We start from the raw sequence: 17,349 nt of genomic DNA, 5'->3' as shown, positions 1-17,349 counted from the left end.
TACGCCTTGTTTACACTAAGCTGTTTATTGACTAAAAATAACAAAGACGAGTTCGTTCAGAATCAGTTAGATATAGCAGGTCGGCTGACTTGATTTTCTTCTCATACATTCCCGTAGCGTCACAGTGCATTTCCCCGTTGAAGCCCAGCGTCCATTGACTTCAATGCGGCTGCTTTGAACGTTTTTTTCAGTGCTTTGAAACTAGACGGTCATTGGATAAACGCTGCGATTACGCGGGCCAGGACTCCGAGCTTCTGCATGATGATTGGAGGAGCTGTTTAAAGGGCGGAACCCCTTTTTTGATTGACAGCATGTCTTAAGTATACATCAGAGCTACAGAGATTCAAGTTCAGTCCCATTGTCAGGTTATAGTACAAACTTTCGGGTGGCTCCCGCACTTAAATCCAACTAAAAAGTACTGAAAAGAAAACAAAACTCAGGCTTGATATCCCAGCTTACATCTCGCATTCGCGTTTAACTTCACACACACCGGACTGCATTACCCACAATGCATCTCCCTGGACTACACTCCCGTAAACAGTCGTACTGGACTACACTCCCGTAAACAGTCGTAAATCAACCTCTCTCTCCCGCAACAACACGCTCTTTGTCGGCGGCGCCCGTGCGATCGACGCACTCATTCATATGAGTAGGAAAAAGATGCAATATTATGGTTTCCGTCATTTTTTATATATTTGCGTACTGACTGGGCCGGCCCACACTGGCCAGCGGCCCACCGGGAAAACTCCCGCTACTCCAGATGGCCAGTCCGCCACGGCCCATGCGGATTCCCAGGTGAAGTGCTACGATGAACCGCTGCACTCTGTATTGTTTGCTGGTGATATAAAGCATTTTTGTTTGTACAAATCATTCTTTCAATAATTAAAAAAACTTATTATAGCCTTCTTGACTTTGCTCAGTGTTTCAGCTTTGTAAAGTTAGTACGTTCATATAATTAAAGTAGCTTGTGGAAGGGGAAACTAGCCAAAATTTACGTAAAAATAATTCACAAGCTAGCAGCCGCCACTGACTGAGACAGAAGCGCATTAGTAGATTATTTTAAAGTAGATTATTAAATCCCACACAGAACTGTTCATAACTTCACTTTTACTCCACATTCAGATTTCACTGATGCTGCAGGTTAAACTACAGGCAGAGATCTGAGTGCTGCAGAAGTTCTAGTAAATTCTGGTTGATTTAAGACACGCCCACAGTTTGACGCATGCGCAGTACACTGCTTTTTTTAGACTCTAGCACAAAACAGCTCATAGTTTAGGCAGATACCTAGAGAAAAGCGAAGTTTCATTAACTTCTGACAGAAAGACAGACACACAAACGGAGAAAAACACTGTGAGACTGGTTTCTGGTCCTTTACTGTATCAGACAAAACATTTCCTCTACAGGGTTTACGGTTAGAGAGGTTTTTGTGTATACCGTGTAAGCGGTTTGGAGCCCTCTAGCGGCCCAGTGTCGGAATTACAGTCAAATGTCCAGGTGCGGAAAGCAGTGCGCTGGATTAAAGAGAAAAACGCAGCGTGGAGCCAAAACACACACACACACACACACACACACACACAGAGAGAGACACGCACATGCATGTGTGTGAGGGAGTCAGTCAGACTGAGTCAGTGTACAGGAGCGGACACAGAGAGGAATATCTGCGCACACACACACACACACACACACACAGAGCTCTCCAGGTGCTGGAGGTGTTACAGTGAGACTGAGCGGTGGCTGATCACACACACACACACACACACACACACCAGGTCTACTGAAGAACTCACTTGGATTTAATCTTTTTTTATTTGTATTATTTTGGGCTGATCTGAGCACTGGATATGAACAGAGTGAGGGTTTATTTCACCCGCTGGGATTTCTTAATTAAAGGTAACACACACACACATACACACACACGTGTGTTTCTCTTGAGTTAAATATAATCACAACATTACTAATGTATGTGGGATTTCTCAGCTTTAAACTCAAACTAAAGATCTAAAAGGACAAAAGTTACTTAGTAACTCTCTGTAACTGTTGCTGGGACTTTGATCTTATTCCTTTGATCTCATAAAAACCGACACTTTTTACTAAATCAACGCGATTCTGTTATTGTATAACTCTAATATGTATTAGAATATGTATTTACATACAAAACCTACTGTATTTTACAGTGTGTGTGTGTGTGTGTGTGTGTACACAAAAACACACATTTATATACACTATATACAGCATATACTCAATGTAAATATCACAATACTACATTATATCACTGTTTGGTAACAAACAATAAACAAGTTAATTGATGACTTTTTCTCTGCAGTTAATCAACTCTTGGAAACTATACTTTAATATCAACATATTGTCTAAGAAGGAAGTTAAATGTGTATGTTGTAATGACCATATAAACCAACAAGCAAGTAAATAAATAAACAAACAGATCAATAAATAACCAACCATAAACATGTGAAATACCCCGGGTTGTATACGCGTGTTTAATGAGCAGCTGGGTAGTTGAACGCTGCTTGTGTTCATTTTAAAATAAATTAAGTTCCTGTAGTATACCTTATGGTCTGTTTGTTTGTTTTATGTTTTTAAAAAATATATCATTTCTTTACAGAGTGAAGAGGAGGAGAGCGTTTCAGCGTTCAGCTCCCGATTTTAATTGGATTTTTCTATTTGATTATCATTTTTTATTCCTTTTTTTGCTCTGGACCAGGACTGGGTTGGATTTTAGCCTTAAAAATTTGAAAACACAATCCAGTTTTTTAAAGACTCATCCGGGGACATTTATTTTTCTTGAAAAAAAAAAAAAAGTCTGTAATATATTTCGTCTCGCGGAAATGGTGGGCCATCTACACTTGCAGGCTATGGAGGACAGTCTGAAGGGAAAGAGCCGCGAGGGACTTCTGGACAGTCCCGACTCAGGGCTTCCGCCGAGCCCGAGCCCGCCCCTCTGTCCGCTCTCACCGTCAACCGCAGAGCCTCGGACCCCCATCGCCCTCGAGCACCATGGAGCAATGTACTGGAGGAAGGAGGGCCGGGAAGGCAAACTGGTAAGCTTAAAAACAACCTGTCAGAAATACATAAACACATGTTTATAATTATTTTTTAAATTATTTTTGATTCTAAAATAATGAAAGATACAGTATGTTAAGTGCTGATATTCGTCCATCCTTCGTAAGTAACTGGTCCGTACTGTAGTTTTCGGGATAGACATCAGATTCAGAGGATACAGGTTCAATGCGAAGACGTACTGTACGGTCCCCTCAAAACTCACTACTAGTGTCCGACTGATCCAGTCTGCTCTATGTAGAAACAGAAATTGAAATTTTTTTTCTCCCCCAAATCCCAACCTGGTAGTGGTAAGATTTCCATCTCCCATACATCTCCTTTGGTCCAAACGTCTGCAGTAAGGTAAGAGCTAACCTGATCTTTGACGTTACTTCCAGCATCTACAGTACAGTACCTCGTCCACCATATTACCAGTGGTTGATATTTGGTAAGATCTTACCAAGCCAGTGCAGAGCTGAGGAGGACCAGTGTTGGACCAGTTACGTACAGGTCTCGGCAGCACGTTTTTACGAGAGGGAACAGAACCCTGAGGAACCCTGCATGAACATGGAGCTTTAGATCAGGGACCTGAGAGCTGTGAGGTGAGGCGGTGTTGTTCCTCACCGTACCACTGGCTCTCACACTCAATGTATTGCTCCTTTAAAGTGTCGGGAATGGGAAACAGCCAGGAAAAGGCAAACAGCCATCACATGTTGGACAGAATTGTTTATGGATCAGCAAATCTCAGGTTGATGTAATTTTCATTTATAAATGATTGTTGTGGCAAACGTGTTGGTCCTCATAGAGTTCGTTAATGAAGGAAACACGCAAATGAAACACTGCACAAAGTCATGGTTATATTATGACAAACTGGAACACCTTTCCGCTTACCACAGGACAGCTTCCTCATTGATACACAAAGCCACACCGAGGGTATTTTCACATTGAACACGACTGATTTGTACCGTGCGTCTGTTAAACGCGGAGAGAAGAAGAGAACAGAGAAGTCGCAACGGCGAACTGCTTCCATGCTCATGTACGATTGGCTTCCGTATCGTCGTGTCGTTCTCGGGACCATCTGTACAAGCGGACTCGGGCACGTTCCCGAGCATGAAACGAGTGTGTTCTCACTGATCAAAATGGACCAGACTTTGGGGTGGAGTGTTCTCGGGAACGGACCCGGCGCCATGATGAGAAAACACACTAAATCTTTTTAACCTGATGTTTAATGCAGTGGAAGTGAAAGCGCTATCGTCCCTCTTCCGCATACACGAGCACAGGGGTGCAGACAATCAGGCGTTCGAGCTCTTATAATGAACAGCATCCAGTTTAAATATGTTAAGTCAGTGTATCTTTGGTATAACTCTTTTCGTATAGACGTGTTTCCCAGACCCATGGGTCCCCGTCTGCATTTCTTGATGTCATTCGCAATTATCGGGAACGAGGTCTGTTCCTTAATGTCGCCCCGTCACGTTGTGGAACAGCGTACAGAGGAACAAGGAACAAGGTCAGACATAGCGGGAAAAACAGGGGGAAGAAACGTCCATTCTTTAACCATTGGTGAATATTTCGAGTCCAAAACTCTCGCCATCGAGACGAGTCCTCATATCTCAAAACATTCCCTGCAGTGTCAAAGTGCTTTCCGAGCACATGCCATTCTTAACGATTATACATTCATGCAACCGGAGCGCCTGCGTTAAAAGTAAGGAGATCTCCACGGCTTTGCGGCGCGTAAAAAAACAAAAAACAAAACGTCTTCACGAGGTTCAGATCGAAAAGCGATTCGAGGAAATGCAGGAGAAACCCGAGGCGCGGCTCATCCTGCTGGAGACGCTTGAAAGGAATAGAGATAAGATCGAAGGAGTAGAGAAGTGTAGAGATGTTATCGGGGATAAAGTATTACAAGCCGCCGCACGGTGAAAATGCAGCGAACACCTCGTTTACAGGTGGAACCGCGGAGTCGTAAAAACGTCAAGCGGTTGTAACCACGGTGAAGGATTCGATATCAGCCGGGAAGAGAAATGGGTTTATTAAAAGGCCAGGGATGTGAAGTAAACACACACACACACACACAGAGAATGTTTGCTCGTGTGATAATGACAGAAATCTGACCTTGGCTTTCTCACGTCCATCGTGTAAGCACATACAATCAGGACTTTAAAGCACCACACACACACACACACACACACACACATTTCTACCCTTTAGTACTGCTGCTCCTGTTACAGTGTGTGAGGGCACGCGCTCATCTGCGTTCCCTCAGCTTATATTTCTGCCTTTCAAAAGGTTACAGAGTCCTGGACTAACAGACCCCGGCCTGGAGCCCGGAGCCCGAAGTCAGGGGCCATTCACAACTAATCCTGCAGCACCTTTAAATCTCCCGGCTTTAATCATTACGCAAGAATCTGCAGCATATTTCAGAGTCGGCGCTGAAAACGAAAACAACAACAGCAACACAGAACTGTCACATGGGCGTGGTTCAACACTCCAACATCCATGTTTGATCACAAAATCAGATCAAAAATGTGTTTGTTTTTTTAAACCAACCACTTATTCATTAATATTTTGGAGATGTTCTCAGTGGTGTGGGATTTAACCTCATAACCTTCTCCTCTATAAGAAACAAACAAACAAATAAAACAAGGCCACCGTTCACCAACTGAACAAATGAGCAGGAAAACGGGTCACCTCTCTCTCTCTCTCTCTCACACACACACACACACACACACACACACACACACACACACACACACACACAAATCACCAACACTACAGCTGAACCATGCTGAAGTTCACTTGTACACGCTGTACAGCCGGTGATTATCTCTAATCTCTACAGCATGTTGGAAATTTTTTTCCTTCCACTCTTCTTTAAATCCCTGCGACCTGTACAGACTCCGGTCCTCCTTCTGAACGGTGCTTCACGTGCTTTTGTGGAACGTTTATTCCTGAGTGCATTTTTTCCTCCTCCTCCTCCCCCTCCTCCTCCATGTGCGTGCTCACACTTGCCTAAACTGCAGGAGAGCCAGCACAAGCCCGCGAGCTCAAACCCTCGCCTTGGGTCGACTGCGGCGCGTCGCCTGTGCGTGCACGTTCAGCTTTAATAACAACACCACAAATGATTTTCAGATTTGGATTCATGGAAGCAAACTGGGTGGAAACTGAGCTCCAAAAAGCTCTTTTCGTACCTCTAACAGCAGGTGTGTGTGTGTGTGAGAGAGAGAGAGAGAGCACAGGTGGATGAGTGAATAGGAGACAGACATCATGGTGGAAACACTTATATTTTATCCTTAACGTTTAGTTCAGACAGGTGGATTCTTACACATTGGGTTCTAAGCCCGAGATGTGACCACACTCACAAACCACTCACTCATTAGCTCATCATTTATACGGCTTTATCCTGTATACAGTGTTCACAGGGGCCTGGAGCCTATCTCAGGAGACTTAGGGCACAAAGCAGAGAACACCCTGGACAGGCTTCAAATCCATCACAGTGTACATACACACGTGCTTTAACACACTTCAGGCAATTTGTGAACGCCAGTTTTCTTAATCTGCCTGTTTTTTGGACTGCGGGAGGAAACCGGAGCACCCGGAGGAAACCCACCAAGCACAGGGAGAGAACGTGCAAACTCCATGCACACAGACCCCGAGGTGGGACTCGAACCCAGGACCTGGAGGTGCTAACCACTACGGCACCGTGTCGCCACTAACAAACTCACAAACGCTTCCTTGCTGTCTCTCAGTTTAAAAAATTTACAAACACACACTGTCTAAGCACGGGCAGTGATATGACCCCTACAGTAAGGGCCACAACGAAAAAAGCCTAAAAGTCATTTTCATGAAAACCTGAGATGCAGTGATTCTTACATGATGCATCGTACAAACCAAACTCCAAACTTCCTAAATATCGTTTTTTCCAAAAGGTCCTTTTTTAGTGACCTAAAGCCGAAGCGTCCATGCAGACACGACGACGATGTGATAAATACTGACGGTGTAAAAATGTTTCCTGGAAAAAGAAAGCAGAACAATTTAATCTTGTTCCCCTTTTGGTTTTTTACACAATGACAAAGTGATTTAAAAAAAAAATTGTTTTGTTTTGTTGTTTTTTTTCCACCACCACCCTGCTTATTTTGGACAATATTTGTCTTTAACAATGCGGTGAAATGCTGTTCCGTACACTTCAGTACAGAAAACACAAGGGCTCTGTTTCTTCTCCGCGCCGTGTCTGTAGTAGTGTTCGAGAAATCGGAAACCTGCCTCCTCCGGACACGTCCTGGCCCATGAAACTGGCACGGCTCTTCACGTCGCGGCTTGTGCGGCGCTCTCTGGAGCGCTCCTCCCTGCGATACTGTTTATTAGGATCAAGTAAACTCGGGAGAGAAAACAGAAACACACAATGGCAGCGTTGTTTGCTGTGCTTGGCGTTTTCTAGCCGAGCGGGACGACGTGCACATGCCTGCTCGGTGAAGGCTTTATTATATTTAAGTATTTTCTCTCTCTCTCTCTCTCTCTCTCTCTCTCTCGCATGGCCGCAGGTCTATTTCGGAGTTGTTTGCTCATGCCAGCCAAGAACAATCTCCCTGGTCTATTTTTGCGCGGTGGAGCTACCGGGGGCTGTTGCAGCCCGTTGCATAATTGGACTTTCAGCCCGCTGCGTGTTTGGGAGAGTTAATAAACAGCAGAGGCTGTCATTGAGTTGACTTTGTGATCGGGAGGAGAACGCAGCGCTCCTGCTTTCCCTCACGCTCCTGTTTTTGCAGCTGCTGCTCGGCAAATCCGACAAAGTACAATGCCTTATAATCACAGCCTTATTTCTCCTGTAGTATAGAATTAACTTTTATGTCCTGGGCAGGTTTCTCTGCCTTTTAAACACAAACAAGCACCTCGTTTAGAATTAAAGGTGTGCACGTCCGGCTTCACGTACAACCTCGAACGAGCCGACGTCTCTCAGTATCTGCTCCGTTCTCTTCGTCATAGGTCGACTATTATCATAAACAAGTACAAAATCATTTCGTAGTTCAGGAATATCTTTTTCAAATGATTTGTAAAACGAACCCCACACTGGCTCGAGCGAGAGAAAGATCAAAATCTGAAAAAAAAGAAATTGTAAAAAAAAAAAAGAAATCCTATTAACAAGGTCGTACACCTGCTCTCTGCTCCCTAGTGTGTGTGTTGAAACCCCTCGGATCAGTTTTCGTTTTCCCAAACACCCTCTCGTAACTCCCTGTTCAGAACACACCGTTTCAGTGTCTATGTAAATGAGGTACTACTGAGCCACGACCATCCAGAGCCCATAAGCCGAGCTGAACGACGAGGCCTTTCTTTTATGAGGTCACGTTAGAAGACAATCTACTTGGATTGTTTACATTCAATAACATTACATTTACAGCATTTGGGAGACGCCCTTATCCAGAGCGACATTATTCATGATCACATTATACTGTACATCCGAGGGTTAAGGGCCCAACAGGAGCAAATTGGTGGTGCTTGGGTTTGAACCTGCGACCTGCTGATCATTAGGCCAATGCCCTAAACACTGAGCTACTCACAGCCCCACATTAATGAGGGAGGGGTTTAAGTCCAGGGCGAACACAAAATTCGAAAAAGGACAAAAAGCAGGGACTGGTTATTTTTTTCATTGTAATAATAAAAAATTTGAAAAGTCAACATTCTCAGGTTTTTGTCCTTGTTTTTTCTTTCTTTTTTTTATTTATATTAGCCGGTGCTGTAACCCTTAAAGCGCACCATTTTTGCCATTTTTTTGTTTTACAGTTTTTTTTATAGACCTTTATTTATATATAGGGCTCAGGATTGTGCAGTATAGAGTGACGTATACTTTTTTTCAGTATGCACTAGGCAAAATTTTAAGTTCATTTTAACCAACTATACAAACATGGCTGAGCAAAAAAAAAAATGTTTAAATGGGTCACACAGGCAAAGAAATAACAGTTTCTACAAACCAAAATATTAATAATAATAATAATAATAATAATAAGCAATTTTTTTCGATGTCATTCCCATAGTCCAGTACTGGAAGATTTACACATTATAAAAGTAATAATATCTTTTGTTGTTGTCACGGATCTGTGCCTCCTGAGTTTTAAGGGTTTTAAACAGTGCAATTACATTATTCTCTCCCTATTGTGACCTCATACACAGTATACAGTAAGAAGAGCCCCTCGACCTCGGTGTCCGATTTGTCACATATACAAGGAACAGATGCATGAGAAATACAGTGGAAATCCAGATGTTTGTACAGTATATGCACGTTATGAACAGAAACACCACCCAAATCCTCATAAACCGGTGTTGCGTTTGTCTGCAGGCCTCATTTGCATATTAGAACCTGATAGGCTCTGACATTTTATGACGCAATAACTCCTGATTCCTCTGAACAATATAACGTACAGCCAAAAGTGTGTGGATCATCCTGAGAATATAAAACTAAGTCAAGACCATTCATATGAAATTCTTTGCTGCGTCATTTTTACTTCGTGTTTTCTGACTCCACGTCCACACACACACAAATAATATATGACTCTTTGTTTTAATACATGTGCGATTCATTTATACAACCACGATTATCAGGCAAGATTCCTTAAGCAGCACAAAGCCAAGCACACACACACACACACTAATCTCGAGACTCTTTCTCTGATGTATGTGTGTGTGTGTGTTAGGGCTGCCATTGTGGAAAAGCCCTAATCTAAAATCCACTGCAGCAGAGATAGCAAACAGATGTGGAGAACTCGCAGTGACTTGGCTCGCTCACCGACGTGCCATACGCGGCGTGGGCTCGCTCGGCCCGCCCGACCCTTTCACAAAAACAGCCACTGATTTTTCTTTTCTTTATTTATTTTTAGCTTGGTCGTTTCCGTTCCTTTTGTCAGGCGAGAGCATGAAGTGTGTTTGGGAAAGATGTAGTCGGCCGAGTTTGAGGGAGGAAGGAGGTGTGGAGCGAGACACGGTGATAACGACGGTGAATGGGGCACGTAAAGAAAATATGCACTTTCACAAAGGATCTCTGAGCTCGTCTGGGGTTTCGTCTGTTAGAGTGAGACAAAACACAAATGCATGAATCGTACACCTGTGAGAAGGAGCGCTGTAGCAGAAATACAAAATAAAAAAGAAAAATCCCAGATTCCTTCTTTTAGTCACACAAGTCTTATAGTAGAGACTGACACTTCAACATTATGCTCCTGAATAATATAGTATGTGTGTGTTTGTGTATATGGGGCCATTAAAGGAGTTCCTGGAAGGCCAGGGTTTCAGACATGAATCTGACAGATCATGGTCCTGGAGTACTGAGAAAACGTTCCACCTTGATGTTGTCCAAGCTCTAGTGAAACACTGGGATAAGTGCATTAGTGCAGCAGGAGATTATATAGAGAAATAAAGGGAGTTTTTACTCTCATTGTTATTCTGCACAATCAAAAGTCTCGCTTTGACTTGAACACCCCGAAGGGACTGGAAATCAGCATTCAGACAAATCATATATGTAACAGTACGTATACAGTACGTATGAACTTGGAGGATTAAAGTTGTATCGGCAAAGAGGAACGGACCACAATGCTGCGAAAAAGAGAATTTACTTCTTTTTGTAAATAATAGCGTCAAAGCCAAGTCCAAAGTCAAGGTTACAAAACTGACTGAGTACGTCTTTCACTTTATTTATTCACACACTGATTTTGTGTTTATGAAAAGTGCTGCTTGTTTGTTCCAGTTCTTCGGGAGATATTTGTAATAATGTCTTTCGCTGATGAATTGTAAGACACACGTGTCCAGGGATAATCAGGCTCAGCGGGGGGTGTGGGGGCGGGGGGGGGGTGCGAGTGATGGCACAAGCAGGTGGAGTCACAGACCAACACACACACACTCACACACACACGCAGCATGACAAACACAGATTAAGGCATTCACCAGACACTTAGTCACAACGTAGACCAAGATAGTCCTCTACATAAACATGGTATCTTCAAAGGGCTCATATGTGTCGGGACATTTTCTAGCGTTTTTATTGTCCTCAATATAAACAGATGAATGAATGCTGTACGTTCTCTCTTTTGATGGTTGTCGCATGAGCGTCGTAACTCCCCTAGCACACACACACACACGCACACTACCATCTCAACTGTTCGCATCCTGCAACGTGAATCGTATAAGTGTTACTGATGAATCAGTAGACTAACGTTCCTCTTTTCTGTGTGTGTGTGTGTGTGTGTGTGCAGCTTCCATACCTGCTGCTCAACTCCCAGGGCACAGATATCAAGTCACGCATGCACCCCGTGGTTTTCGGAGAGAGCATCGAGGTGAACCCTAGACCCACCACAGAGATGAGGTAAACACACACACACACACACACACCAAAAGTCTGGGTCCACTACCAGGAGAGGCCTTTTACTCCATCTGCTACATGGATCAGTTGTGTTCAAGAGTACAGTATTCTTACAGGAAATGTGTCTATCTAAATGTCATTATGCTGTTTACACACCGTCTGCTTTATAATCGTCAAACAGCAAAACTGGATTTCATGAAAACCTCACGCTTAAATAAACTGTAATTAAATCACGATTAATCACAGTTTTAAAATACTGTTTTACGGGAAAACAGATTATGCCGTTTTACAAAATCTCAAACTGTAACATTTAACAAATGATCAGTTAAAATCGGGGTAGTTTGGGGTAACCCACCAATCACAGGACTCGAACCCGGATCCCCAGATCCAAAAACCAGCAACTTAGAGCCTTAGCCACTTAAGCCATCACTCCCACAGCTTATAGTTGGTTTTATCCAATATTTCTTCTAGAAGTTTTTTAATTACGAAACTTTGAGTTTGGAACATTGAGTAAACTGGTGACTGGATCACGGGCCAGCAGGGACCGAAGGCCGTCCCGTTTGAGGTGATCCCACAGAAAACTCAATTCAGCACAAATTGCTGAAAAAAGTCAAGAGAGGCACCAGAACAACCAGTGCACCACGGCCTGCCACGCACCGGGAAAGAAGCTTTGGTGGACTCTGTACTTGGTGGGTTTCCTCCAGGTACTCTGGTTTCCGCCCACAGTTCAAAGACATGCAGATTAGGCTAATTGGTGATTGCCTGTAGTGTGGGAGTGTGTGTGGTAGTGTGTGTGTACCCCACCTTGTGCCCTAAGTCTCCTGGAATAGGCTTTGGGCCCCTCTCGACCCTTCGCACAGAATAAATCGATATAGATGATGAGTGAGTGAGAGAGTTTTTTCCTTTGCTAAACTTTGGTTTTGCTAGAACAACCTGGTTTTCAAGCCTTAACTCCCATTCAGACTCTTCTTCTTCTTTGTCTTTCGGCTGTTCCCTTTCAGGGGTCGCCAAAGCGAATCATCTGCTTCCACCCAACCCTATCCTCTGCATCCTCTTCTCTCACACCAACTAACTTCATGTCCTCTCTCACTGCATCCATAAATCTCCTCCATTAGTCTTCCTCTAGACCTCCTGTCTGGCAGTTCCAACTGCAGCAACCTTCTACCAATATGCTCACAATCTCTCCTCTGAACATGTCCAAACCACCTCAATCTGGCCTCTCTGACTTCTAACATGGGTTGTCCCTCTGATGAACTCACTCTTGATCCTATCCATCCTTGTCACTCCCAAAGAGAACCTCAACATCCTTAGCTCTGCTGTCTATTCTTCAGTGCCTCAACTGCCATTTAGACGATAGTTGAATATGTAAATCAATAAAACATCCCTCCACCCTGCCATGTCCGTTATTTACATTGCATGCTCTTCATTCGCTTTAAAGAAACAGACTGACATTTTGTAATGTATACCAAGAACATCTCTTCATTAGGGATATGCAGTATAAATATGTACTTTTGTAGCCTACTATACATCAAGTGGTTGTTTTAAACACTCTGGGTTTGTGTGTTCAGGTTCAGCTCGGAGGTGAAGTACGACTCACACCGGCACTTCCGTGACGAGGTTTACTGCGCACGAGTCCCCACGGTCACCTCCTACAGCGAGACGGTGGTGGCTCTGCAGAACCACACGTGGCGCAACTACAAGTCAGAGGTTCACTTCCTGCCAAAGCAACGGCCCATTCACTACCAGAGCACGGCCATAGTCTACCCCAAACATGCGCGCAACACCTACCGCACCACGCTGCACTACAACGCCAACGCCGCCGGACGCCGCAGGTTCGTGTCCACAGTAAGGCTGGAGTCGAGCGAGGACGGCAGTCCCTGCATCATCTACACAGAGGATCTGTGAGACACACCCACCACACCGAGACACTCTTGTACGAACTCCCTTTCGCTAAGCGTTGAGAAATAGACGCCTTGTGCAACAGGATGACTACAGACTTCTCAGAAAGGGAGGAGAGGATGTGATGTTCATTTTGTCTCGAGTGAAAGAAGTGGGTATTAAATATTGGAATCTGTGTAAGCGGATCTGTTATAACAAGATAAACAATTCATCTTTACTTTGCAGTCGGGAGGTGGGTTAAACCTGTCGTTCTTTTGTCTGTTTACTCGTTCTCGCCCTTACACTCCGGTAGAAAGAGTACGATTGAGAAAAGAAATACTAAATCCTCAAAACTGTACGGCAAGGGGAATAGTACAACTTGCTGCGAGTTGTATAAATGCTTGATTGCACTTTTGCTAAGAATTTTGTTTTTCATTGTTTTATTTTTCTTTTTTGGGCTGCAGTGAGTTTGGTCGAGCTGAGAGCAGTGTACTGTAGGAGCACTTGAAAGATTGGACCAATGTTTTTATACAGATCTGAGAAAGAGACATGGGAGTGTGTAGCACACCGCGGATTTGAAGCGGTCCAAAAATACGGCCTTGAAGCAAAATGTTGTTTTGTTCAAGACTCTGGACCGGTGGTTAATAATCCGGCTGAAGGTTGAAGACTAGAGAGTGGACGTGTCGAGACAGAAGCCTGAGTTTACTAGGATTTAGAAATGACAGTAATTATCAACACAAACTAGTCTAAAAACTCAGTCCAGGCAAGTTTTGTTTACAAATCTGGAACGCTTCAGTCGACTACTTCGAGAGAGTCAATGTAGCTCGAAACTGAGAGATCAGCCGTGCTGTGTTTTCCTGACTGTAAGACTGTAGTGACCACAGGTAGCATCTGCCATCTCATGCACTGATGCATGTTGGGAGATTTGGTTTCTACCTTCTAGAAATTTCATGCTGGTGACTGTTGGCTCATCCAACGTGACTATTGATCAGAAAAGCTTATGTACAATGAGCTTTGTAATAAACTGTTGGACAACCTTGTTTTTGAAAGTTAGAATGACGTTGATAAACTAACGTGGAGATAAAGTTGGTAATACAACCTCAAATCAATTAACATCAACTCGCACAACATTTGAGCAAAATTCTAATCAGAGATTGGGACGGATGCATCAGCTTCCCACACACAGCGTGTGTATCTCATGTCACGTCTCTTTCTATTTTCTCCCTAATTCAGTCTCGGCCAATTCCTCCCCGTCGCCAGGGGGCTCCCACAATAAGGCTACTACTACCATTCAGCCGGGAGGGCCGAAGACTATCACGTGTTTCCTCAGAACAACGTGGCGTCAGCCGACCGCATCTTTTCGAACTGCTTGCTCACGCACCGTTAGAGCCGTGAAAAATGTGGGAGCACAAAGTACCTCTCATCCCCCCCTTCTGAGAGAGCTCGGCCTATCAGCTCTCTCTAGACCTCCGGCTGCAAGAGGTAACAGCATCACCCGGGGATCGAACCAGCGATCTCTGGATGATAGGGCGAGCTCTTTACCACTGCGCCCCTCGGAGACCCATTAGTATTGTTTTTAACATCATTTCGGAAAATCTGTATAAGTTAACATTTGTTGAACGTTACCCATTTCGTTATTTACTCAGTGTTGTTCCGACATCATTTCATCAAAGTCATTCTAACTTTCAAAAACAACTGAATAACAACGTTGCCAAATTAACAACACAACATTTCAACAACCAAAAATTCCGTCTGGGTTATCTTTAGCTTTAATTTTAAAATCCTTACTATTGATACAGTTTAAATATAAAATATACGTTGAAATACTGAATAGAAGTAAAATCCAGGTCAGGAATGTGTTTTTATACTCAGGAAAATTCACAGCACCTGACGACTGATACGAGCTGATAACTATGGCAGGAGGATGGAAAGGGACTCGGAAACGATGATCTTTGCTACATAACGCGTCCAGGCACGCCGGAAGGTGTTTTGCATTTGTCTTACAAACATCTGGATTTCAAATAAGACGTTTTTTTTTTTTTTATTATTCGATTTCTTACCTCACACAGAATCTACTTTATGACGACTTTTGTTCTTAATCCAGACATGTGCGTAATTCGTTGTATGTGAAAGTGAAGCACGGAATTTGTCGGTTTTTAGGTACCAGTAGACAGATACAGAACGACTCTGTGTGATGTGATTTGCCTGGAAAGTGAGACGAGGTAAAGAAACTGGACAAGATGTGTACTTAAATGACAAAGTGAGGGTTTTTATTTTTTCCAGATAAACTGTAGCGATGGACAAGGTCAAGTTGGTATGAAAGGAATTTGGAAAGTGTTAAAAAGTTCCACGAGGGGTGAAGCGGTTTCTGTATAAGTAAATGAAGGTCTATGATTTTCAATCATTTTTTTAAATTCTTTTTACTTTTTTCCTCTGTAAAATACTTACTGATGATGTATATGTTGCATAAGGCACTTAATGATTTTCTTTATATTTTTGTATTCACAAGTTTAAATCTTTTTGTTGTTGTTTTTTGGGGCAAAAGATTAGAAAATAATTTAAGACACAGTGTATATCTTAAATGAACAAATAAAATCTCAATTCTTTATTTTTTGTGGATTTATGACTGATGATAAAAAAAGGAATTACCACTTCTATTTTTATAAAGAATTATCTTTTCATTTCCTTTTGTTTTATTCAATAAAATTCAGTGTGAAGCTTTGAAGAAGAGGAGCAAGATAAACCATGAGTCTCTGCAGGAGCCGAACCCCGAGCCTGGTGATGGTGGTAGGGCAGAGGTAGTTTGCAGGGTAACATTCTTAAGGTTTCTAATTAAAATCTCAAAACTTCCCCAAAACCACAAGACCACATGCTAAGATTGGACTTCTTACTTTAGATAAATATCGCACAATGTGAGTCAAAATAATTGGACTTGGAACAAGTAACCGGATATCCTTTGATTTAGTGACTAAAATTTTTTTTAGAAAACATTCTCAGGCGTGTGAGAGAAGCTACGATGCTAAAACGATTTTAAATCCATCCACCGATTTATGCAAAACTTACTGTACAGCTACAAATACAGTAGTCGTGTTAATTGCTGTATAATACGACATGGAGAACACAGGTCTGTTGTAGGATCCATTCAAAAGATAATTGCTGTTCTTCTTACACAGCGTGACTAATACTAGCTTTATAATGATGCTGAAGTGGAGTTACTAAGTTCTTGCCTACATCCTAAGCATGTCACAAAAGGGTGGACAGCCTATTCATAGGTATTCATCTTTATATGAAATTTAATTCTTTTAAGATGGCTTTGAAAATGGAATAAAGCTAGACCGACAGTAACACCTCTGACTTAAGGCTCATCTGAAGGCGGGAGTAGAAGGCAGTACGGAAATCTCCCCAGAACTGAAGATCTAAAACACTACAGTAAAGGAGGAAAGAACTTCTGATGTTATGGAACATCAGCTCTGATACCTTTTACGAAATGTTTAACTTTCTTGGATTCAGTCACCAAGTCCGAGTCTGTTAATTTTAGCTATTATTTAATTTCATACTATTAAATACTTTTTTTTGTTTTGTTCATGGTTCCAGACTTCTGGTCCACACTGTATCGTACTGTATGTCTATTTATGTGCTTTCTGTTACAGGAAAGGGCTGGAAAATTAAAAGGAAATAGGTCGACTGTTAAAGCATGCCAGATATTATGGCGCCCTCTTGTGTTTGAAACATCACTTCAACCTAAATATATACAGTCATTTTTTTTGGGTGGGCGGAGTGTTACAAGTGTTTTAGGCTAAATTGAACTTTTTCATGACTCCCAGTGAAACCTCACGAATGAATCACAAAGCACAAAGTCCAACGGTGGAAAAACTCAAAAATAACTAACATCATCTCGAGAAACAAGTGTATGACAATAAAACACAGGTACACAGCTAGATCTCATAATCAGATGGTATTAGATTAACACAATGTAGGCAAAAGTTCGAGCACCGAATTAAAGATAAAAAATCTATCTGCATTCACAGGGTTTTTTGTTTTGCTTTTAAAGACAAGTTTTCTTCAGGGGGTCAAGATTT

The 17,349-nt window shown here is 42.6% G+C and overlaps 1 protein-coding gene across 1 annotated transcript; it reads left to right on the top strand.

Annotated features, from left to right (window-relative positions):
• The first annotated feature begins 1,597 nt into the window (after positions 1-1,597).
• rflna (refilin A) lies at positions 1,598-15,835 on the top strand. Its single transcript, XM_053503202.1, has 4 exons — positions 1,598-1,890; positions 2,621-3,056; positions 11,286-11,395; positions 12,961-15,835. Exons 2-4 carry the CDS (start codon positions 2,844-2,846, stop codon positions 13,295-13,297), a joined length of 660 nt encoding a protein of 219 aa, XP_053359177.1. The 5' UTR covers positions 1,598-1,890; positions 2,621-2,843; the 3' UTR covers positions 13,298-15,835.
• The last annotated feature ends 1,514 nt before the right edge of the window (positions 15,836-17,349 follow it).

Source organism: Clarias gariepinus, chromosome 9, assembly GCF_024256425.1.
Source record: "Clarias gariepinus isolate MV-2021 ecotype Netherlands chromosome 9, CGAR_prim_01v2, whole genome shotgun sequence".
Taxonomy (NCBI): Eukaryota; Metazoa; Chordata; class Actinopteri; order Siluriformes; family Clariidae; genus Clarias; species Clarias gariepinus.
Note: the sequence above shows the minus strand (reverse complement) of the source record. Positions and strands in the feature narration are given on the sequence as shown.